The sequence below is a fragment of the Neophocaena asiaeorientalis genome, unplaced genomic scaffold (genome assembly GCF_003031525.2).
Source record: "Neophocaena asiaeorientalis asiaeorientalis breed wild unplaced genomic scaffold, Neophocaena_asiaeorientalis_V1.1 scaffold134, whole genome shotgun sequence".
NCBI classification, from domain to species: Eukaryota; Metazoa; Chordata; class Mammalia; order Artiodactyla; family Phocoenidae; genus Neophocaena; species Neophocaena asiaeorientalis.
Genome location: NW_020185339.1, coordinates 17786158 through 17811706, shown reverse-complemented (window position 1 = coordinate 17811706; position 25549 = coordinate 17786158). Strand labels below are relative to the sequence as shown.

At 41.0% G+C, this 25549-nt stretch overlaps 1 protein-coding gene across 1 annotated transcript; it reads right to left on the bottom strand.

Moving 5' to 3' along the window:
- Positions 1-22776, bottom strand: KICS2 (KICSTOR subunit 2). Its single transcript, XM_024737226.1, has 3 exons — positions 22503-22776; positions 12438-12723; positions 1-954 (listed from the first exon to the last, which is right to left on the bottom strand). The coding sequence occupies exons 1-3, from the start codon at positions 22735-22737 to the stop codon at positions 138-140; spliced, it is 1338 nt and encodes a 445-aa protein (XP_024592994.1). The 5' UTR covers positions 22738-22776; the 3' UTR covers positions 1-137.
- Positions 22777-25549: the final 2773 nt, after the last annotated feature.

The following is a 25549-nucleotide window of genomic DNA, read 5'->3' as shown; positions in this document are numbered from 1 at the left end:
TTAGGGAGAATGTGTCTTTAATTTAGATCTGAAAGACGCACAGGTGGATGGAAACTCTAATCACAGACCACTGTAGATCGTTAGAGCAATTAAGAACACAATTTCCAGTCTTGAAAGCCTTTCACACAAATCACCTGCTAACCTTTGGATCCAGGTTTCAGACTAGCAAAAACCTTGGGGTTCTTAAGGGCAAGTGAGATCTCACTAAGGAAGGAAATAAAGTGGGAGTCTCTTTCAGATTTCTTTGACTCGAAAATGACAACAATGGTAAAGTGGGGTTCTGGGCGGGTAAGGAAGTAGGTGCTCTGAACTTTGTCGTCATAGAAGTGGACCACTTTCTCCAAGCTGTTCAGGTCAGACGTGCGGTCTGTCATGATCATGATGACATTGGGCCAGTGCAGGACAGGCCTGTCGCTGGGCAGAGATACCACGGCTGGATACTGATCCACGCCCTTTGGGGCCTCTCTGTAGGAATGGGGGTGGTGGTAGCCATGACCCTGAAAGCTCTCGGAACCCTGGTTGTCAAAGATTAAGGACACGTTGGCAGCGTCGTATTTCCTGATGAAGCTGGAAATCTTTCCAAAGAGGTCTGGGTTGGCTTTTGCAGTCAGCGTTTTCATTTCTGAAGCAGTCGTTTGTCGGCTCAGTGCCTCGTGAAAGTAGAAGCTAAATTTGGCAAGAAGCATGTTTTTGAGTTTCAGCAGCCAAAGGAAAAGGTGTGGGGGCTGAATGGCCTTCTGGGACTGCCCTCCAAACAGATGTTTCTTGGTCTCCCGTTGCTTTTCAAAGATCTGGCCCCAAGTCTGCAGCTTGGTGTGAGCGCTGTGTAAGTTAACCAGAGACGGGAGGAACTTCCACTCGGAGACCTGAGCCTGGGCCTTCAGGAGATGACTCAGTACGTCGACCTCCAGCTGGAAACTGCTTTCCAGAGGACTGAGGATGGGGTGGTGAAATCTAAAGGGGGAAGGGGAATTAACAGAAATGAGTGGAAATGTGACCCCACAGTGACACTTTCTATCCTCAAAAAAACACAGTGTGGTCAGACTAATACTATGTTTGGGGGCGGGGGAAGGAAAGATGGAAAGATTCCATGTTGATTTATTTAAAAGGTCATTCTGATATAACTTCGTCATATCAGAATTATGTCAGCACCATAGTCTCCTGTGGAAATAGCCTGACATTAAAAAAAAAAAAAAAAGAGAGAATAGCCACTACCTTCTGTTCAAATACAGAGAAACTGAATTAGCTGTAAGTCTTTCTTACAGCTTACAAAAAACACCAAGGTTTTTTGTTTTGTTTTGTTTGTTTGTTTTTGACCACGCCTCACGGCTCGTGGGTTCTTAGTTCCCTGACCAGTGTTCAAACCCGGGCCCACGGCAGTGAAAGCACCGAGTCTTAGCCACTGGACCACCAGAGAATTCCCACTATAGGTCTTTCTTAACTTATTTTATTTATTCTGGGAATTGTATGACAAAACAAGGCAACCTATTTTCAGGGTGTGGTCCTAAAGAGGCAAATAAAAGGTCACTAAAACATCTCTTAAATGTGTACATAACACATATCAACTTATTTAATGTTCACAGTAACTCCAAAAGGTATTATGAAACCTATTTTGCAGATGAGAGTAGAGACTATAAACCAACTGAAACAGTATACAATCCATAAATGTTTATTAAAGGAATAGGGCTTCCCTGGTGGCACAGTAGTTAAGAATCCACCTGCCAATGCAGGGGACACAGGTTCGAGCCCTGGTCTGGGAAGATCCCACATGCCGCGGAGCAACTAAGCCCGTGCACCACAACTACTGAGCCTGCGCTCTAGAGCCCAAGAGTCAGAACTACTGAGCCTGCGTGCCACAACTACTGAAGCCCACGTGCTTACAGCCCGTGCTCCACAACAAGAGAAGCCACCGCAGTGAGAAGCCCACACCCCACAACAAAGAGTAGCCCTGGCTGACCCCAACTAAAGAAAGCCCACACACAGCAACAGAACAGCCAAAAAATAAAAAAATAAAGGAATAGAACATTTATCAGAAAGCCCTTACTCACTTCTAGTCCTCAAATTCCCTTCATATTTAATCACAGTTAAAAACAAAATCGTGGCTAAATTTAAAAAATCTTATACTTCAACCACTTTCCATTTACCTCAGGATAGAATCTAAAGTCCTTAAAAAGGCTTACGAGGCCTCGAAACACCTGGTCCCTCCTCAGCTTGAGCTACATTCTCATTCTTCTCACTTGCTCCGTACATTAAATAACTAGAAATGCGATGGTATACCAGAGAAGGTTAGGGTAATAGCATAATTTCATTTCTATTTGTTCTAGACAAAATGTTTTTTAAAAATTTTGACCATGATTTACAGTAAGAAATACTATATATTGTGATGAAGCGCATGTATCGATAGATAAAAGGTTTTAAAATTTCACATTTACCCTTACTATGATATTTAACTCGCAGGCTCAGCGGCCATGGCTCACGGGCCCAGCTGCTCTGCGGCAATGTGGGATCTTCCCGGACCGGGGCACGAACCCGTGTCCCCTGCATCGGCAGGCGGACTCTCAACCACTGCGCCACCAGGGAAGCCCAATATATATATTTTAATTAGATTACTGCTCACTAACTTAATTTTATGACTCATGGACTGCTACCTGCTGTTTGTAAAACAGTTTTTACTTCACTTGTCTAGTAAATTGAGGGGGAAGGGGACAGGCTGTGGGAAGGTCCTCTCTCCCCGGCAGAGGGGATAACGGGCACGTGCAAAGACCCTGAGGCCAGTGACAGCCTGAGCCTTTTCCATCAACACTTCTACTTCAGGTCTCCTCTTCAGAGTCACTTCCTTCAAAATGTCTTCTTTGTCCTCCCCCAGACTAGGTCAGGCCCTCTAATTATATCCTCTAGTTTCTTAATACCTGTCTTCCCCTTTGTAGCTTAATCGTATAACTTATCAGACAAACTGGGACACAGGGTCACCCTTGCTTTGAGCCCCTTCTGAGGGGAAGTAAAAGCTGCGTTCTTCCTTCACTCCATCTCTCAAACACGCAGCACGTAGTAGAAACTCGGTAAATGTGGTAACTATGTGAAGATTTGAATCCTAGTTTCTGCCTCATTGACTCTGTTGTTTATGACCTAAATGAAGTTCTGTAACAATGAGATGGAATAGTTATCGCTTCTCAGCCTTTTGGCTCATATCAAGTGTGGCAAAGGACTGGATGAGGAGAGTCCTTTCTGTATGGACCACTTAGAACTTTCTTGCTCATCTTTTTCTTCTGAGAAATGCCCAGGGAGTTTCAGTGTCTGCCTGGCCTGATGCACCTCCTTCTCAAGGAGCCTACATGAAGCCCTTACACTCTTCCTCAAGTTCCAAAGCATCTGCAGAGGTTTCAGGAATTATCTTAGCAAGTGATCCCATTTTGAAGGTGTGGGCAAGATCTAGCATTTCCCAAGCATATCATATGCCCCAGGCACCATGGGAGATGATTTACAGGCCTGAGCCCATGTAATTTAATTGCTTCACTGTCAATGAGACAGAAGATTCTTACACATCTGTTTTGGCCCTGGTTGAAGAGGAAAATCCTGGTTATCAATTAAACAATTAGGAAAAAAAAATCATCACAAGTATATCTAGAGTTTTAAAAAATCTATTTAAACAAATGGGATTATGATTAAGAGAGCCCGAACTAGGTTGGATATTATATGATAGAAACTGATTATCATGTGATAAATAGGATGTAGCTAGTCACATAACAATAACACATTGTTTTTTTTCTATTACTGGTATTTTACAATCAACATCCTTCAAGATACAGAAGCTAAAACATGGGTGGGAGGTGTAGTCTAATAATACACTCAAAGAATCAGAAAGATAAACCAGATCTCAAATCCTCTAGCTCATGTACTCAATTAATTAACTAATTTGGACTCTTCAAACATTACATGCTTTGAAGTAAACGTTAAGAAAGCCTAACACGGGACTTCCCTGGTGGCACAGTGGTTGGGGGGTCCGCCTGCCAATGCGGGGGACATGGGTTCAAGCCCTGGTTTGGGAGGATCCCACATGCCGCGGAGCCGCTGAGCCTGTGCGCCACAGCTAATGAGCCTGCGCCCTGGAGCCCGGGAGCCACAACTACTGAGGCCCGTGCGCCTGGAGCCCCTGCTCCGCGGTGGGGGGAGGCGCCACAATGGGAGGCCCACGCACCGCAGCAAGGAGTGGCGCCCCACTCGTCACAGCTGGAGAGGGCCCGCGCAGTGGCAAGGACCCAGCATAGCCCAAAATAAATAAATTTGTAAAAAAAGAAAAAGAAAGCCTATCTCTCTCTCTCACACACACACACACACACACACACACACACTATAGCATGTCTCAGAATCTTCGCATTCTGAGAAATGCTCCTACCACCTTAGCCTTTAGGCAACTTGACACTTAATGAGCCTTAAGTATCACCAGATTCTACAATCATGGATATCACGAAAATCTGCCAAGGAGCTATGAACATAGTAAGACTGTTAATAAGAGGAAAATGGTTTCATTCTACCACAAATAACAATACTCAAAGTGATGTTTCTGCTTCCAGCTGGAAATCATCATTTATATCCAATGTTCTCTTGAAAGAATATGAATTCTCTTCTCTGTACAAACCTTTAGAAAGAATTCTGCACAAGCTCTTCCGTATACATATACGGAAAAGTGTTTAAATGTTCAACATTTATTAGGATGAATGTGAATGCCGAAGCTACTTTTCATCCGTAAGAAGAGCTAAAAATTCATGCTAATGTTATTCTGCCAAGACTCTGAGATTAGCATTATGTTGTATCGTTTCCCCATTCCCACTCTGTGCCTCATACCTATTCACATCTCACACCGTAGTGGGGTCTGTTAAATTGTTGTAATCCAAAAACATACAGCTTGAAAGAGCCTGAATACAGAATAAATTGACAACTATTTGCAGAGAACATCTGCTCCAAAAAAAGCCAAAAAGAAAGACAGAAAAAGAGAGAGAGAGGAAGGGAGCTCCAGCACGTACTCCCTCCTTCACAAATCCCCATCAAGGAGTTCCTTCCAAAAGAAGTATGCAGGTCCCATGCATGTGAGAAGTCAGAAGACCAATTAAAAATAAAACTGTAGTACAATGTGAATATATGAATGTCACAAAACTATACACTTAAGCAACAAAACGTTATGCAGCCATTAACAAAAAACACAAAGTACTGATGCATGCTACAACATGGATGAACCTTGGAAACTTTATGCTAAGTGAAATCAGCCTGACACAAGAGGACTTATGTCACATGATTCCACTTGTATGAGAGACACTGAAGTGGCAGTTTCACAGGGACAGAAATTAGAATGGAGGTTACCAGAGGCTGAGGGGAGAATAGGCCGTTATTGCTGAATGGGTACAGAGTTTCTGTTTGGATGATTAAAAAAAAATTCTGGAAATGGATGGTGGTGATGGTTGCACAACATTGTAAATGTACTTAATGCCACTCAACTGCACACTTAAAATGGTTAAGGTGATAAATTTTATATTATGTATGTTTTATTACAACAGAACAATAAAATTTAAAAAGATCAAAAAAACCCCAAGAAACACACAAAAACTTACACTTAAAAATGGTTAAAGAAGTAAATGTTATGTATATTTCACCACATTTTAAAAATCCATAATCTCATTTAAAACAATCACTTTACTAGTTTTTAGATATAATTACATTGAAGATATAAAGATGAATTAGACAAAGGTTTGCCCTACAGGACCTCCCCTGGTAGAAGGAGGTATTTATAATGGCTATAAGCAGGAAGTAATACATCTCTTACGAGGGGTACAAATCAACTAACAGTTTAGAAAGAGGAGCAATTCCTTTTGGTTGAAAGATTGTGCAGGTCATAGAGGAGACAGGATTTCAACTGAGTCATAAAGCTTAAAGAACAGGTAGGATTTAGCCACGTGAAGATGAGAGCTTAAATTTCTGGCCCCAGTTCTTAACCACCCCTGATTCCACACCCTTTGCTGTGTGATTCTGCGGCCTCTCCCACCAGAGGTAGAGCGTCCTTTCCCACCCCTGGACCATGGATCGGGCTATGTGACTTGCTTTGGCCAAAGGGATGTTAACAGATCTGATGCAAGCAAAGGCTTGAAATGAGCTTGACTGGGCTTGTTCTTTGGCACTTGGGCGTCATCACTGGGTAGCTGCTTCCCCTCTAACCTTGGGCTCAGAACGAACACACGTGTAGCTGACCAAGCCCAAAACTCACAGCAATAAGCCAAGCCCAATGAGACCAACAGTGTTCAGCAGAGCTACCCAGTTAAGCCCAGCCTACGTCAGACAACTCCCAATTGACCTGCAAGCCCAAAAGTGTGATTTTGGGGGTAGTCTGTTATACAAAATAATTGTGGCAACAGCTAATTGACACATGATAGAACTTGACGAGGTTCAGAACACGCTACCCCAAAATATGGCATCTTGGTATATTGACTATTTTAAGCTGAATGAATTTGACAAATGACATATGCAGGTAACATTGAGAAATGACATATGCAGGAAGGACTTTCTGACCCTCTCCTGAAGCAGATCATAAAACCCTCATGTAAGAGGTTCCCTCCCTGTACCCTGAGGAAAGGAGCATCCTTATCTCCAAAGACATAAGGTCACAGAGAGAAATCTGAACGGGCCTTGCTGTTTCCCCCAGTTTAGTACACTTAGCTCATACCTTTTTTCATCCTAGCACATTTTTCCACAACTCTCACTCTTCATCACATCTAGCATAAAAACACAGGTTTAACAACTTCTTTGGGTCTTCATTTCCTTAGAAGGCTCCATGCCACATAAAACCTATATTAAAATACATTTGTATGCTTTTCTCTTGTTAATCTGTCTTTTGTTAAAGGGCCCTCAGCTGAGATACTTAGAAGAGTAAAGGAAAAAGATATTTTTTCCTCCCCTACAAATTGGAGGACATTCTAAGCAAACTAAGTAACAGGACCCAAGGTAGGAAATGGCAAATTTCCTTATGGGGAATACATTACATTATGGACTGTTTTTTTTGGCTTCTGCTTAAAATCCTCAAAGTTTTCTCTTTGAAGCTGCTTCCTTTTTACTAGGAGTTTGAGTGCAATTTAAGGCATTTGATGGGCCTTAGGTAATTTGAAAAGTTGGGCTGGGGCAAGATCACAGAAACCCTTGAGTCTCCACTGTTAAGATCTAGGCGAGTCAAATACCTAGAGTAGAACGCGTCCTACAGAAATCGTACTATTGCTGGTTTTGCTTATGAAATTTTCAGTGGGCAACAGTTAACCTTGTTGAACTACACACATGCAACTAACTGTTTCATTAACAGTCTTATCATCATGAATCTTTTTTTTTGAAGGAAAAAGGGCATAGAGACTAAATAAATCACTGTTCTGCCCTTGGTGAGAATTCTGTCATTTGAAGCATTCAGATCAAAAAAAATGTGCGTCCTAAAATGCAAACAGAAATTTATGTAACTCAGTTTTTAAAAAAATGCTCTTTAAATCCTAGCTATAAAATTATGATTAAAGAATAAAAATCATTTAATAGAATATTATTGCCACACCAGATAGATTTTTAAAAGCTGTCTAGAATGAATAATTGCTGACCTCTTTAAAAAAATTATTTCTTAAAAATCATGTTGTAAAGCTAGTGGTTTCCAGTGGGGAGAGGGAAGGGGGAGGGGCAATATAGGGGGAGAGGATTAAGAGGTACAAACTATTATATTTAAAATAAGCTACAAGGATATATGGGACTTCCCTGGCAGTCCAGTGGTTAAGACTCTGTGCTTCTACTGCAGGGGGCATGGGTTTGATCCCTGGTCAAGGAACTAGGATCCTGCGTGCTGCGTGGCATGGCCAAAAAAAAAAAAAAAAAGGATATATGATACACCACAGGGAATACAGCCAATATTTCATAAAAACTATAAATGGAGTATAACATTTAAAAATTGTGAATCACTATACGGTACACCTGAAACTTATATAATACTGTGTATCAACTATACTTCAATTAAATGTTCTTGATTTAGGAGAGTATATATTAAATTGCATTTATAATCTATCTTTGAGTTTTGTTTTAACCATGAAATAGAAAGATAAGCCAGAATTTTCTTTTATGTCCACTGTACAAAACAGGTAAATAAATTCAAAACAAATTCTACTGAATCACAAAATGTTCCACTGATAATTCCTTGGAAATAAAAACCCAAGTTCTACTTCTCCTCAAAAGTATTCAAGGAATAGTAGACACCCTGACCCTGCATGAGTTAATCCATGTTTTTTCTTCTAAAGGGCACACAATGAAAACTCAAATGATTAATGTTAATTATTCAATTTGAAATGCAGCATCACAAATGACTGTGATTCTTAACCAGTTTACATTTGCTTAATAATGTAGTAAGTTTGCCAAAAGAGGAAACCTTTAACACCATTCTACTCTGAGCACACCTGGCTTCCAGAGGAGAAAAACAAAATATGACTCCCCTTCATCTCTGAAAGCAAAGTGCAAATCATGTTAATTTATATCTAAAATAATTTCACTTCCCGAAGAAAATGAATATAGTATACAGAATTTCAACTTTTCAGAAATTCTAAACTAAAGAATTTATGTTGTTCAAATTAACCCAAAGCCTCTACTGTAGATAATTTTTAGGCTAGGATGTGTCTGTGATCATTAATTCCCTGTTAAGTAGACAAAGGTAGCATTGGTGGAGGATGGAGACAATAGCTGAAAACACCTATTGACCATATGTGATTTACAGCCAGCTCCATCAGTATCCACTCAGCAGGATAAGGGGTACTGCCAAGTACTGCCCTAAGATCTTCAAGAATGAAAACTGGGCTTTTGCTACTGCAATGTAAGAAATTCCCAGGCCTCTGAGAAGTGGGATGTTTCAAAGAAGGTTCAAAGATGATAGGTCACAAATCTAATAAAATAAAAACAATTATATAGTAATAACCATTCATTACTATGACACAACATACACACAGGCACTTGCACACACATTGGTAAGGTTCAATAACCAGTATATCCTAATGTTGGCATCTTTTCCTTATTTATCCAATTTTTCTTGCAGACTTATGTATCAGTATCACAGGGAACTTTTAAAACAGACAGGTTTCTAGGCACCCAACCCCAAATCACTGAATGTTACTCTCTTGGGAAAGAAGAAGGGCTCAGGTAACGGTATTTTTCTTAAGCTCCCAAAATGGTTCAGCAAAACACTTTCACGTTAGCATTTGGGAATCACCACATAAGATCTCTTCCTCTTGAGAATCACAGCTCCAATTGTACTGTAGTTTTTGGTTTAAAAAAAATGATTTTATTAAAAGAAAACATATAGCAATCAGATTTGAGGGAGAAATAAAAGAAAATTTCCAAAGATAAAAAAAATCTGTAAACATGTAAAATTTGTTTAAAAAAAGGAAATGTGTGTATTTATATGCATAAACTATCTCTTGAGAATGACAGAACTTGTTAACATTCGTTGACTCCTAGGAAAGAAATTAAGTAGCTGAGGAACAGGGGCAGAAGGTAGACTTTTCACTACTGCATTTTTTTGTACTTCATAAATTTTGAGCCATGTTAATATATTACCTACTAAAAATAAATAAAAATTTAGAATACAGCTGACCCCTGAATGACATACATGGGTTTGAACTGCACAGGTCCACTTATATACACATGTAAAATATATTACAAAATGTATGTAATATATTTTAGGAGGTAACATATTTTAGTAGGTAATATATTCAATACTTTGAATCTCTGGATGTGGAGTCACAGATATGGAAGAGCCTACGCTTTCTACCTGCCTTTTCTTTCAAAATCCTACCTGCCCTTAAAAGTCTTCTCAGATTCTACCTCCTCTGTGAAGTCTCTTTTAATCTCTCTTAGCCTACTTCCCCCAGTCCATTAATCAGATGAGTATTAGGCTTAATTTGGGAATATAAATGAATATATCTGCCTTTCTTTTTTAAGCAAACATATCTGAACTCATACATCCAAAGGAGTGGCATCCTTCAAAGTCATCACTTTCCATTTATTTATTTATTTTAATTTTTTAAAACATCTTTATTGGAGTATAATTGCTTTACAATGTTGTGTTAGTTTCTGCTGTATAACAAAGTGAATCAGCTATACATATACATTTGTCCCCATATCTCCTCCCTCTTGTGTCTCCCTCCCACCCTCCCTATCCCACCCCTCTAGGTGGTCACAAAGCACCGAGCTGATCTCCCTGTGCTATGCTTCTGCTTCCCACTAGCCATCTATTTTACGTTTGGTAGTGTATACATGTCAATGTTACTCTCTCACTTTGTCCCAGCTTACCCTTCCTCCTCCCTGTGTCCTTGAGTCCATTCTCTACATCTGTGTCATTATTCCTGTCCTGCCCCTAGGTTCATCAGAACCATTTGTTTTTTTAGATTCCATATATATGTGTTAGCATACGGTATTTGTTTTTCTCTTTCTGACTTACTTCACTCTGTATGACAGACTCTAGGCCCATCCACCTCACTACAAATAACTCAATTTCGTTTCTTTTTATGGCTGAGTTATACTCCATTGTATATATGTGCCACATCTTCTTTATCCATTCATCTGTCGATGGACACTTAGGTTGCTTCCATGTCCTGGCTACTATAAATAGTGCTGCAATGAACATTGTGGTACATGACTCTTTTTGGGTTTTTTTGTTTTTAACATCTTTATTGCAGTATAATTGCCTTACAATGGTGTGTTAGTTTCTGCTTTATAACAAAGTGAATCAGCTATACATAAATACACATCCCCATATCTCTTCCCTCTTGCATCTCCCTCCCACCCTCCCTATCCCACCCCTCTAGGTGGCCACAAAGCACCGAGCTGATCTCCCTGTGCTATGTGACTGCTTCCCACAAGCTATCTATTTTACATTTGGTAGTGTATATATGTCCATGTCACTCTTTCACTTCATCCCAGCTTACCCTTCCCCCTCCCTGTGTCCTCAAGTCCATCCTCTAGTAGGTCTGCATCTTTATTCCCATCCTGCCTTTAGGTTCTTCATGACCTTTTTATTTTTCTTTTTTTTTTAGATTCCATATACACGTGTTAGCATACAGTATTTGTTTTTCTCTTTCTGAGTTACTTCACTTTGTAAGACAGACTCTAGGTCCATCCACCTCACTACAAATAACTCAATTTCATTTCTTTTTATGGCTGAGTAATATTCCATTGTATATATGTGCCACATCTTCTTTATCCATTCATCTGTCGATGGACACTTAGGTTGCTTCCACGTCCTGGCTATTGTAAATAGAGCTGCAATGAACATTGTGGTACATGACTCTTTTTGAATTATGGTTTTCTCAGGGTATATGCCCAATAGTGGGATTGCTGGGTCATATGGTAGTTCTACTTTTAGTTTTTTAAGGAACCTCCATACTGTTCTCCACAGTGGCTGTATCCGTCTACATTCCCACCAACAGTGCAAGAGGGTTCCCTTTTCTCCACACCCTCTCCAGCATTTACTGTTGGTAGATTTTTTGATGATGGCCATTCTGACTGGTGTGAGGTGATACCTACCTCACTGCAGTTTTGATTTGTGTTTCTCTAATGATTAGCATCACTTTCCATTTAATTCGTCATAAAATTACTGAGCACCTACTATGTGCAAGGCTCTAAGCCAGGCTCCAAGGACCCAAAAATAAAACTGAGTCCTTCACAGTCAATGATGTTCACAACACGACTCAAATTCTTTTGGAACTGCTTTTTGGGCCAGGCAGTGAGCAATACATTATAACGAGGCTCACTTTATAAGCAGCAATTTCCTTCAAAAAATTTTTTCCAGTTGATCAACATCTTTTTAAAAAAAATTAAACTGGCTACAAATATCTTTTTGACTACCAAAAAAACATGCCCTGCTCTAAAGCACAGATGCCTGCCTGCACCAAAGAAGTTTAAGACAAAATCAAAACTATGCGACAGGTGCTGAAAGCAATTCTAAAGGAGTTCCCTACACATGTTAAGTAATGGCTCCATCAGAAGAATCAAGTGGATAACTCACCAAGGTGATGACTTTGAAAGGGACATTTATTTGAATAGTGGTTTATTAAAAAGTCACACTATGTGATATACAATTCTCTTGTTGTTGTGCGAATTCTTTCATAAGCAGAAAAACCAGTTACAATACAACTTTTAAGGATTACTTCATTCTTGACCTTTTGCTACTGCTCAGAGAAGCATCCATCCAGTATGCTGTTAACTAAGCCCAAAGAAGATGTCTAATGCATACCTGTTGATTAATTAATGTGTATAAAATGTAATACAACTATTTCTCCTTCACAGTTATTCCATCACAGATTTCCGCAGGGGTGTGGGGAAGACTGAGACTCTGTGTGGGATTGTGAGGCTGCCACACTCCTCCCTCCCTCCTCCCCTACACTGACCTGGAGCTGTATTTCTTGAGGATGGTGTCTAAAAGGCCAACGAGCTCTTCGGCATTGATGAACTTCTGTGTGCTGAGGGTGTACATCTTCTCATAGAAGTCTGCGATCTCCATCCGAGCCTGAACAAAGAAGCAGAGCTGCTCGGACAGGTGGGAAAGGAGCTCTTCCACGTGAGGTGCGGTCCCCCCTAGGGCACCACGGCCAGTCACCACCTTCTTTAGCTCATTATGCAGGGAAGTGTAGATGGTGCGGATGGAGTCCTTCCTGCTGAAGAAAGACTGGCCCCCTGGTAGACAAATGACATAAGCACATGATAGGTAAGGTAGAGAAACTGCAAGTACAAAACACCTCTCAGCATCCAAAAGGAAAGAATCTAAACTGCTGAACTCAATGAGCTTTCATCTACCATGTTCTCTGACTTCTATGATTTGGATTTAAATATCTTGTGATTCATAATTTCACTGTAAATTAACGCTGGTACAACTCAGTGTAGTGGTGGACCTGTGTATAATTTCCTTACCCAGGAGATTGGTTCAAGATGGTGGACTAGAAGGATATGCTCTCACTCCCTCTTGTGAGAGCACCAGAATCACAATTAACTGCTGAACAATCATCGACAGGAAGACACTGGAACTCACCAAAAAAGATACCCCACATCCAAAGACAGGGGAGAAACCACAGTGAGACGGTAGGAGGGGCGCAATCACAGTAAAATCCAATCCTGTAACTGCTGGGTGGGTGACTCACAAACTGGAGAACAATTATACCACAGAAGTCCACCCACTGGAGTGAAGGTTCTGAGCCCCACGTCAGGATTCCCAACCTGGGGGTTCCAGCAACAGGAGGAGGAATTCCCAGAGTATCAGACATTGAAGGCTAATGGGATTTGATTGCAGAACTTTGACAGAAGACTGGGCGAAACAGAGACCCCACTCTTGGAGGGCACACACAAAGTAGTGTGTGTATCAGGACCCAAGGGGAAGGAGCAGTGACCCCATAGGAGACTGAACCAGACCTACCTGCTAGTGTCGGAGGGTCTCCTGCAGAGGTGGGGGGTGGCTGTGGCTCACCGCAGGGACAAGGACACTGGCAGCAGAAGTTCTGGTAAGTACTCCTTGGGGTGAGCACTCCCAGAGTCCGCCATTAGCCCCACCAAAGAGCCCGGATAGGCTCCAGTGTTGGGTCGCCTCAGGCCAAACAACAAACAGGGAGGGAACCCAACCCCACCCATCAGCAGACAAGCGGATTAAAGTTTTACTGAGTTCTACCCACCAGAGCAACAGCCAGCTCTACCCACCACCAGTCCCTCCCAGAGAGCCTCATCCACGAGGGCAGACAGCAGAATAACGACTACAAGAACTACAATCCTGCAGCCTGTGGATCAAAAACCACATTCACAGAAAAGACAGACAAGATGAAAAGGCAGAGGGCCATGTACCAGATGAAGGAACAAGATAAAACCCTAGAAAAACAACTAAATGAAGTACAGATAGGCAACCTTCCAGAAAAAAAGAATTCAGAATAATGATAGTGAAGATGATCCAGGACCTTGGAAAAGAATGGAGGCAAAGATCGAGAAGATGCAAGAAATGTTTAACAAAGACCTAGAGGAATTAAAGAACAAACAAACAGAGATGAACAATACAATAACTGAAATGAAAAATACACTAGAAGGAATCAATAGCAGAATAACTGAGGCAGAAGAACGGATAAGTGACCTGGAAGACAGAATGGTGGAATTCACTGCTATGGAACAGACTAAAGACAAAAGAATGAAAAGAAATGAAGACAGCCTAAGAGACCTCTGGGACAACATTAAGTGTAACAACATTTGTATTATAGGGGTCCCAGAAGGACGAGAGAGAAAGAAACAACCCGAGAAAATATTTGAAGAGATTATAGCCGAAAACTTCCCTAACATGGGAAAGGAAATAGCCACCCAAGTCCGGGAAGGGCAGGGAGTCCCATACAGGATAAACCCAAGGAGACACACACCAAGACACAGAGTAATCAAATTGGCAAAAGTTAAAGACAAAGAAAAATTACTGAAAGCAGCAAGGGGAAAATGACAAATAACACACAAGTGAACTCCCATAAGGTTAACAGCTGATTTCTAGCAGAAACTCTACAAGCCAGAAGGGAGTGGCATGATATACTTAAAAGTGATGAAAGGGAAGAACCTACAACCAAGATTACTCTACCCAGCAAGGATCTCATTCAGATTTGCAGATATCAAAAGCTTTACAGACAAGCAAAAGCTAAGAGAATTCAGTACCACCAAACCAGCTCTACAACAAATGCTAAAAGAACTTCTCTAAGTAGGAAACACAAGAGAAGAAAAGGACCTACAAAAACAAACCCAAAACAATTAAGAAAATGGTCATAGGAACATACATATCGACAATTACCTTAAACATGAATGGATTAGCCATTTGGTTGGAGCCTGTCCAACCAACAGACACAGGCTTGCTGAATGGATACAAAAACAAGACCCATATATATGCTGTCTACAAGAGACCCACTTCACACCTAGGGATACATACAGACTGAAAGTGAGGGGATGGAAAAAAATATTCCATGCAAATGGAAATCAAAAGAAAGCTGGAGTAGCAATACTCATATCAGATAAAATAGACTTTAAAATAAAGAATGTTACAAGAGGCAAGGAAGGACACTACATAATGATCAAGGGATCAATGCAACAAGAAGATATAACAATTATAAATATATATGCATCCAACATAGGAGCACCTCAATACATATGGCAACTGCTAACAGCTAGAAAAGAGGAAATGGACAGTAACACAATAATAGTGGGGGACTTTAACACCTCACTTACACCAACGGACAGATCATCCAAACAGAAAATTAATAAGGAAACACAAGCTGTAAATGACACAATAGACCAAATAGACTTAATTGATATTTAAAGGACATTCCATCCAAATATAGCAGACTACACCTTCTTCTCAAGTGCGCACAGAACATGCTCCAGGATAGATCACATCTTGGGTCACAAATCAAGCCTCAGTAAATTTAAGAAAATTGAAATCATATCAAGCATCTTTTCTGACCACAACGCTATGAGATTAGAAATCAATTACAGGGAAAAAAACGTAAAAAACACAAACACATGGAAGCTAAATGATATGTTACTGAATAACAAAGAGATCACTGAAGAAATCAAAGATGAAATGAAAAAATACCTAGGGACAAATGACAATGAAAACATGACAATCCAAAACCTATGGTCAACATAATAAAGGCCATATATGACAAACCCACAGTAAACATCATTCTCAATGGTGAAAAACTGAAAGCATTTCCTCTAAGATCAGGAAGAAGACAAGGATGCTCACTCTTGCCACTATTATTCAACATAGCTTTGGAAGTCCTGGCCATGGCATTCAGAGAAGAAAAAGAAATAAAAGTAATGCAAATCAGAAAAGAAGAAGTAAAACTGTCACTGTTTGCAGATGACATGATACTATATATAGAGAATTCTAATGGAGAAATGACAGTCTCTTCAATAAGTGGTGCTGGGAAAACTGGACAGCTACATGTAAAAGAATGAAATTAGAACACTCCCTAACACCATACACAAAAATAAACTCAGGGCTTCCCTGGTGGCGCAGTGGTTGAGGGAATGCCTGCCGATGCAGGGGACACGGGTTCGTGCCCCAGTCTGGGAGGATTCCACATGCCGCGAAGCGGCTGGGCCCGTGAGCCATGGCCGCTGAGCCTGCGCGTCCGGAACCTGTGCTCTACAGTGGGGGAGGCCACGGCAGTGAGAGGCCCGCATACCGCAAAATAAATAAATAAATAAAAAATAAACTCAAAATGGATCTGAGAACTAAATGTAAGACCGGACACTATAAAACTCTTAGAGGAAAACATAGGAACAACACTCTTTGACATAAATCACAGCAAGATCTGCTTTGATCCACCTCCTAGAGTAATGGAAATAAAAACAAAAATAATAAATGGGACCTAATGAAACTTAAAAGCTTTTGCAAAGCAAAGGAAACTACAAACAAGATGAAAAGACAACCCTCAGAATGGGAGAAAATATTTGCAAATGAATCAATGGACAAAGGATTAATCTCCAAAATATATAAACAGCTCACGCAGCTCAATATGAAAAAAACAAACAACCCAATCCAAAAATGGGCAGAAGACCTAAATAGACATTTCTCCAAAGAAGACATACAGATGGGCAAGAAGCACATGAAAAGCTGCTCAGCATCACTAATTATTAGAGAAATGCAAATCAAAACTACAGTGAGGTATCACCTCGCACCAGTTAGAATGGGCATCATCAGAAAATCTACAAACAACAAATGCTGGAGAGGGTGTGGAGAAAAGGGAACCCTCTTGCACTGCTGGTGGGAATGTAAACTGATACAGCCACTATGGAGAACAGTATGGAGGTTCCTTAAAAAATTGAAAATAGAATTACCATATGACCCAGCAATCCCACTACTGGGCATATACCCAGAGAAAACCATAATTCAAAAACATACATGCACCCCAATGTTCATTACAGCACTACTTACAATAGCCAGGACATGGAAGCAACCTAAATGCCCATCGACAGATGAATGGATAAAGAAGATGTGGTACATATATACGATGGAATATTACTCAGCCATAAAAAGGAACAAAATTGGGTCATTTGTAGAGATGTGGATGGATCTAGAGACTGTCATACAGAGTGAAGTAAGTCAGAAAGAGAAAAACAAATATCGTATATTAACGCATATATGTGGAACCTAGAAAAATGGTACAGATGAACCGGTTTGCAGGGCAGAAATTGAGTCACAGATGTAGAGAACAAACGTATGGACACCAAGGGAGGAAAGTGTCGGGTGGTGGTGTGATGAATTGGGAGATTGGGATTGACATATATACACTATATGTATAAAATGGATAACTAATAAGAACCTGCTATATAAAAAAACAAATAAAATTCAAATAAAAAATTTCCTTATTCATGCACCAATATTCCCCCAGCCCACTTCAATGAGGATTCAGATCTAATTCAGAGGATGATTAACCTTGCAAGTGACATCAACCTGGATCTAAAAGTCCTCCTTCCACATAAAGATATTTAAAACAAAAGAGAAAACCCAATTACGAAACACTGTTGTTATTCCTGGTAAATCAGAAAATTTTATTTCTGCTTTGGAGTTGCGTTTTCCTTTCAAGCTGTATGAGAAAATGGAAAACACGGACTACTGGGATCCCAGGGGAACAAAGGGACTGTTAGTGCTCTTAACAAGGTTGACAGTACAGTTTTTGTCATAATAAGTACCATAGTGTGAATTATTAAGAATAGGAAGTGGGACTTCTCTGGTTGCGCAGTGGTTAAGAATACGCCTGCTAACGCAGGGAACATGGGTTTGATCCCTGGTCCAGGAAGATCCCACATGCCGTGGACCAACTAAGCCCGTGTGCCACAGCTACTGAGCCTGTGCTCTAGAGCCCGCAGGCCACAACTACTGAAGCCCACGCGCCTAGAGCCCGTACTCCGCAACAAGAGAAGCCACTGCAATGAGAAGCCCGCACACCGCATCGAAGAATAGCCCCAGCTCGCCGCAACTAGAGAAAGCCCATGCGCAGCAATGAAGACCCAAAGCAGCCAAAAATAAAGAAAGAAAGAAAAGAAAATAGAGAAAAAAAAAAAAACCAGTAGGAAGCAATTATAAATAACTGCTGCTGTAACTCATGTTGTAACTCAGGGGTTCCAAAGAAAATCAGCCAACAAGTAAGGCCACATACATTCTTTTCAACAACCAAAAAGGTTCAGATGGCATAGACATTATTTCTTTACTTCTGTATTAATACATGATCAACTATGCTTCTAATAATTATGGGGCCAGTTTCATAGATGTTTTCTTAAGCAATTCTGTACCCCACCAAAGGTCAGAGGTAAAACATTAGGAGAACAAAAAGCAACAGGGCAGGTTTAAAACAGTAAATCTCAGGAATATATAAAACTCTCAGAGATGAATAATATTTTAAATTTTCTGTTGATATTCATAGAATGCTTTAATGAATGAGTTACTGTTCTAAACATACCAATTAGGAGTATAAATTACTTATCAAGGCATTTGTAAAATGTCCTCTTAATGAATGAAACATTTCACAATTCATTGCCCAGTTTGTATTTCAAGAAATGAATCTTATATCCCTTACCACTATGGCAACCACCTTGTCCCAGTTTACCCATGACTTTCCAGGTTTTAGTACTGAAAGTCTAGCTTCTCAGGAAACCCTTAGTCCCATGTCCTGAAAACCGCCTTAACTCCGGGCAAACCTATAGGGTTGGTCACCCTACTACTACTGATTTCACAGGCAAACTGCTGATACTGAAAAAGTGTTTTCTCCAATATACTGCCCAGACTGACTAGCATTCACATCATTTCTCCTACTAATAGCAGCAAAGGCCATATGGTGAAGGTGGATTGACCCTGACACCAACATCCCATACAGGACTGTATCCTGGAAGGTTTGCCTTTCCTCTCCACCCATATTAAGTCTAGCTTTGCAGATTTTGTAAGGTGTTGCTATGAAATAAATGGACCTCTGTGCCCAGGTCTAAGACAAAATCTCTTAGGTTACGAAGGTAGCAAGAGTACCAAGTAAAATTTAAAAGCTCTGGAAGTCTGAAAGACTTGGTTCCAAATCCCAGCTTCCAAATTTACAAGCTGTGTGATGTGCACGGGACTTAACCTTAGCCACTTTGAGCCTTAGTTGTTGTTTTAACATGAAACTAAAAAGACACAGTGAAATAACATTTGGTATGTAACACACCTGGAGCAAAGCACGTAATCAATACTGCTAATTCCTTCCCCTTCCATTTATAACTGATAAAAGAAGCTCTCAATACTACAGAGTTTGGCTTCTGCAACTCTGTGGTAAATTGGGAGCTTCAAGTACTGTAAAAAGAATAGCTAGCTATTTGATAGATAGCTAGGTGACCTTAATTGTGTACTCACTTCTGCTGTTAAACAAGGTGAACTTGGTGAAAATTTTAACTCTGGGTGAAAAATGGATACCTTCCTTCATTAGATTACCCTTACCTGGGGGTGTGGAAACACCGTATAAATATAAAGAATACCTTTTAAAGCTTATCAATAAACATCCATTACTACTATGTGAAACCAAGTTACCTGACACTTTAAGGAAGGGAGAGACCACCAACGCATTTGTTTTAAACATGTCTCTCTTCTCAAAGCTCTCAGGAGCACAAGCCTACTTGGTGACTACCCTGGTTAGGAATATCCAGTGGGGAGTGGCCTTCCTTCATGCTGGGAAATAAGGAATCAGAGACACCAGACTTCTTGTCTCAGCTTTTTGAATTTACAAAATATGATTATTTTGAATTGTTTCCATGGAAGTCTCGTTTTATGAATGCTCATTATTTTTCAAGATTTCAACAGTCTATCTCACATCATGAAATTTCAAGCAATGAGTATATTAAAGTTTTGCACTTCTAATTGAATATTTTATTTCACAACTTCTTGCTAATGATACTCTTTAAACATCAGTTCTCAAGTTAAGTCATTTTCTACCATGGTATCTTCCAGCCACCAGATGTTGAGGAAACTCTCCAGCAATGAAACAAAGCGGAGAAAAGTATGACCTTCTAAAGTCCTCTGCAGGTATTGAGTCAGCATACTTTAATCACTGATCTTTCCCCAAATAGATATATTCTCCCCTCAAAGTAAACAGAGGGCTCCAAGATAAGGGTTGACCCCAAAGTTTTTCAGCTGAGCCAAGACAGGAACAGAAGGCTCCCTGTCAGGTCTGTTCTTTGTCTAAAGTCCCACACTTGCATCTATAATCAGGATTCACTGCCAAGGTCTCCAATAAACACCAGTCACAAAAGTGAAGTCAAAAAGACTCACTTTTTAAAACCGTGCTTTCTACATGTTTAAAAAATACACATAAACTTTTTGTTTTGCTTTTTAAAGAAAACCATATAAATGTTCTAAATAGCAAAGTAGTTGACGAACATGGGACTGTTTTAAGTAGCAACACAAAAATTTTCCCAAGTTTTTAAGAAAACGGAGAGTCAACTCAATAATCATGAAGTCATATTGTAAGCACGTTGATATCACAAACATTCCAGTATCAAAAAACGGTAAGGTAATTGCAAAGCTAAAAATTTACGTCTGGAACCTACATTTACTGTACACGAGAGTAAGCTATGTGGCATTAAACATGCCATTTTCAGAACATTTACACCGAAGTGACAGATCAGCTGGGAGCCTAAACAGCGCCTGAGCATGTTTCACAGTGTAAATTGCTCCGTGGATCAATTTCAAAGCACAGCCCTCAGGCTCACCCATGCAAGCTGGGGTCTGTGCAGAACTAATCCCTTTACATAATAAGAGCCACTTCAGAGAACCCAAGTCAGAGACAGTGATGGGCTTGTGCATGTTCTTAGGCACAGCCAGGCACCTAAAACCAGGCACATACAACTTAAACTAGAGTTGATTTCTTAACTGAGGTCTATACATAGGCTTTAGGAAATCCAAGTGAACCCTTTCAGATTACGTGCAAAATTGTATTACATAGATATTTTTCTGGGGAGTGAGGCCACAGGTTATCAAATCCTCACAGGTGAACTAAAAGAAAAAAACATAAGAAACACGGCACTGGGATCAATCACCATTCTTCATGGGGCGGGGGAATCTAAAAACACTAAAACTGCAAGAAAATTACCCACCTTCAATTTTACAGCCAGAATCCTCCCCACTTCCATATATACATAATAATATGTAAATTATTTAATATATAACTGTAAATTATACTACATCTACAATTTTTATAAATCATTTGGACACAAACACAATCTGACAGTTCAAAGGTAGGTATTCTGGTATAGGCTCTGTCACCTACCCGCACAACTGCATGCACACAATTTGCCAATCTGTAGAAAGGGGAATTATAACACTGCAAGAGCAATTGTAAATCTCTGAGAAGTGCCACTGTAAGAAAAGGAGGAAAAATTACACAAGGTGAAACTATCTGACTAGTTGTTGCCAGTAAGTCAACACACTAAATAACAAGTTATTGTTTGAAAAGCTAAAGCACAGTTAAGATCTCAGAAAGCCCTGCCCCTTGAGTGTTTACTGAAAGCAAGATGTACATGGTCACCTTCAGGCAATACGAGGAAACTGGGGGGGAGAAACTCAAACTGGAATCTGCACTCAATTGTACACTTCTATTTTATACTGTTATGTGTCCTTCATTCATACCAGACCCTGTGCCTCTGATATTAAAGGGTCTAAAATACGCCAAAGTACTAAAACAACTCTAAAAGCTCTGGGATTCATAATATTGGTAATTATAAGTAGTAATACTTCGTATGTATAGCCCTTGGCTTTCACATATATTATTTCCTTCTGATTTACTCATACTAATTGTTTCTACTAGTGAAAATCAGCTTAATCAGCCCCTGCATCTTATCTTCAGGGGCAAGATTTATCATGGGATGATAAGAGTGTTTACCATTTTCCCTGTAAGGCCCCTCTTGTTAGTGTTAGGCATATTTCTTGCCTTTCCTGTCCAGCATTCATTTTTCTCTTCATTCGTTAGATATTTATTGTGGGTCTACGAAGAGGGAGTAGGACACCATCTGTAACTCTCTGGGGCCTTAAGAAGCCAGACAATAGTGTTCATGAATTCTAACTAGGTTGTATTGCCAAGTTTTGCTCCTCTCGCCGCAGTGTCACTGGTTAGAGAGCGAGGACACAGAGTTTAACTTCTCATTTATGGCACCAATCCATGCATAAGCAAAATGGATACTGCCATCGGTTTGAAGCACAGCCCTGCAAACAACATCCACCCGGACGGCCAATCTATCTGCCGCGGAGGCCGGTGGGCGGGGTTTGTGGAAGCCGAGGGAAGGACGGGATCGGTGGGAGGAGACCTGGGAGTGCGGAGTTGAGCCTGCGGCTAAGAGTGACAGAGACAGGGAACCCAAGCCATTGCCGATGGGGGAATATACTCCCTTTCCTTCCTCAAGGGGCACGGGGGGCGGGGCGGAGGTACCTAGTTTCTGCCCCAGGTAGGTGAGGCTGTGATAGACCTTCTCTGCCGCGGCCAGGTGGGCCAAGGCCGCCAGCAGCGACAGCCAGCTGCCCCCCGCGCTCTTGTTGGCCTCTCGTTCCTTCTCCACATTGTCCTTGGCCTTGTCGTAAGAGAAGATACCCAGGTGAGAGAAGAACGTCTCCAGCACCGCCTGTTCCACCGGGACCGGGGCTGCCAGCGGGATAGACTCCCCCATGCGAGCTGCGCTCCAGCTCCACCCACGTGGCTCGCCTCTCCCTCGCACTTCCGGGTTCTCAGGGAACGGGCGCACGAGCGTGCGTGCGCGTGACCGCCGCAAGCGGCGGGCTCGTGAGCGCGCGGCCGCCTGGACCGCGCCTGGGCCTTAGAGAGGACGCGGTTAAGGGTCAAGGCGGGAGAGGGATGGCCGCTCCTTAGCTCCTGAGCGACTCCGGCGCTTCGGTTCCCGCAGCTCTGACTATTCGGACCCTCAGGGCAGAGCGCGAGGCGGCCCGCTCGCTGCTCCGTGGAGCTGACGCCGTTCTGAGGTGAGCTGAGAGGCCCCTCCCTGTTAGACTGCGTCAGTGCTGGTGACGTCACGTTTCCGTGACGTCAGTAGTTCTTGTCCTAACATCTGGCCGGGGCTCGGCTGGGGCCTGAGGCGCGCGGCGAGGTGAGCCTTGGGCTTGGAACTGTGCTGGCTCTCACAACAGGGAGTCTGTAGTCCTCGTTGCTTTTAAACCAACTCCAGTAAGTGGTTTATAGAGTAGAAGCCTCAGGTGGGTAAAGGTTTATCTCTCACCCCCATGTCTGATTTTCACCCGCGGTGAGTTAATTCACGCCTCTGTCAGGTTCTAGTCATCTCGGGTTCGTGCTAACGAAAGGGCTTCCGACCAGAGCTGCTCCTAGGCTTGGCCGTACTACCCACACTATATTAGGCTTCCTTAAAAAGTTCTCAGAATGAAGGCTACGTTAATGCAACTTCTGCTTAAGAATCTGAATTGATGTACTTTGTCATTCAGATGAATTACAAATCCTCAAACATTTAAGAAACACCATAAACCCAGCTCATAGGTATGTCCACTGCTTGAAACACTACCCCACTGCTCGCTTAGTTTTTAACCTTTCTCTTTGTTATTTTTATTTTATACACTTTAGTCATATTGTATTTAAACACGTATATTTTCATCTGTCTTTCCCCTACTAAGTGAATTCCCTAAAGCACAATCTAGGTTTCATTCACCTTTATAATTTTTTCATCATGGATGGCACAATGATTTTTGTTAGACAAATGAGGGAATTGCCTGTTTTCATTTTTTTGTCAAACAAGATCGGTTCTGCCATCGTTACCTTTTAATGCAAATCCCATAATTTGATTTTAATGAATATATAGCATACCTGTTGCTTGCTCTCAAGAATATAATTGGGTAATATCAACTTTGTTAACTGTGAAATTTTATACGTAAAGGTGAAATTTTATACGTTATAAAGGTGAAAAAGGAGGCAGCAATGGTATCTCTTTGGGAGAATCAGGGAGGCTTCCTGGAAGAGAATGTGGTGGTCCTTAGTGAATGAGTAGATGTAAGTAATCAAAAAAGTGCAGTACTAGCACCAAAACCCACAGACAGTGAAAGAGGATTATAAAGACTGTAAACATACTCAAGTAATATAAGAATTCCTTAGATAGTAAAGGTGGCATCATAAATCAGTGGGGAAAGGAAAACTTACTCAATTTATAAGTGAAGGAGACATGATTATGGGGAAAAAAAGACTTTTGCCCTGTATCCTGCAACAAAAAATAATTACATGTGTAAAAAACAAAACATAGGGCTTCCCTGGTGGCGCAGTGGTTGAGAGTCCGCCTGCCGATGCAGGGGACACGGGTTCGTGCCCCGGTCTGGGAGGATCCCACATGCCGCGAAGCGGCTGGGCCCGTGAGCCACGGTCGCTGAGCCTGCGCGTCCGGAGCCTATGCTCCGCAACGGGAGAGGCCACAACAGTGAGAGGCCCGCATACTGCAAAACAAAACAAAACAAAACAAAACATAAAACGGACACAGCCATGTAAAGCAACTATACCCCACTTAAAAAAAAAGAGAATAGAGAAGAAAACAAAAGTCTAACAAAGTTAATTACTGTGTAAACTCAAAGACAAAAACGAAAAAAATGTAAACAAACTAGAAAGAAATACAAGTTGAAAATTTAATTGATCTAGAAATAGAGAAGAACCTAATTACAAAAGAATTGGAAGAAATTACAAAGGAAGAGATTGGCTTGACTGTAAACATTTCAAAAAAACGCAATACCAACCTGGGGGGAAAATATTTGTAATGTATGTCAGATAAAGGTTTGATGTGCTTAACATGTCAAGACCTAGTAATCATAGAAATGCAGATTAAACTATTGTATTTTTCACCTATCAGATTTAAAAAAAATTGTTTTTAAGTGCTGGTAAACATACAGTGACTCTGCTCTTATACACTGCAGATGGGTGTGTAATTTGGTATGACCTTCCTGGAAAACATTTGGCCATGTATATTAAGGTTAAATGAGAGTATATGCACAGTGTCTAAAGTAGATGCTTAATAAATATTAGTAATACTTATTATTGTTACTAATTTTTATCATTAGCATCATCATACCTTTTAATCAACAGAGCACCTAGAGTAATACCTTGAATTTATCATCTTTAATAATAGCCAGTTATTTTACCAGCAAAACAAGTTTATTTGGGAATAGACAGAGGAATTGCAATTCAGGTTATGGGAACTGTGGTGGACCACAGGCAAATCCAGAGAACATGGAAGGGGAGCTTGCTTTTATAGGGAAAAGGGGGGCCTTGGTAGGGGCTATCATAACTAAAGAGTTCACCGGAGGAAGCTGGCAGTCCAAAGTATAGAGGCTTCTCATTGGCCGGGGTGCTACAGTCTCTGATTGGCTGGGCTGTGGTTGGCCAGAAAGATGGTTTTCTTCTTCCTTCTGGATAGTAAAGTAGGCAGTACCTTCCTGTGGGAGAGATGTAGGGGTATGTCTCTTCCAATTTGGAGTAAT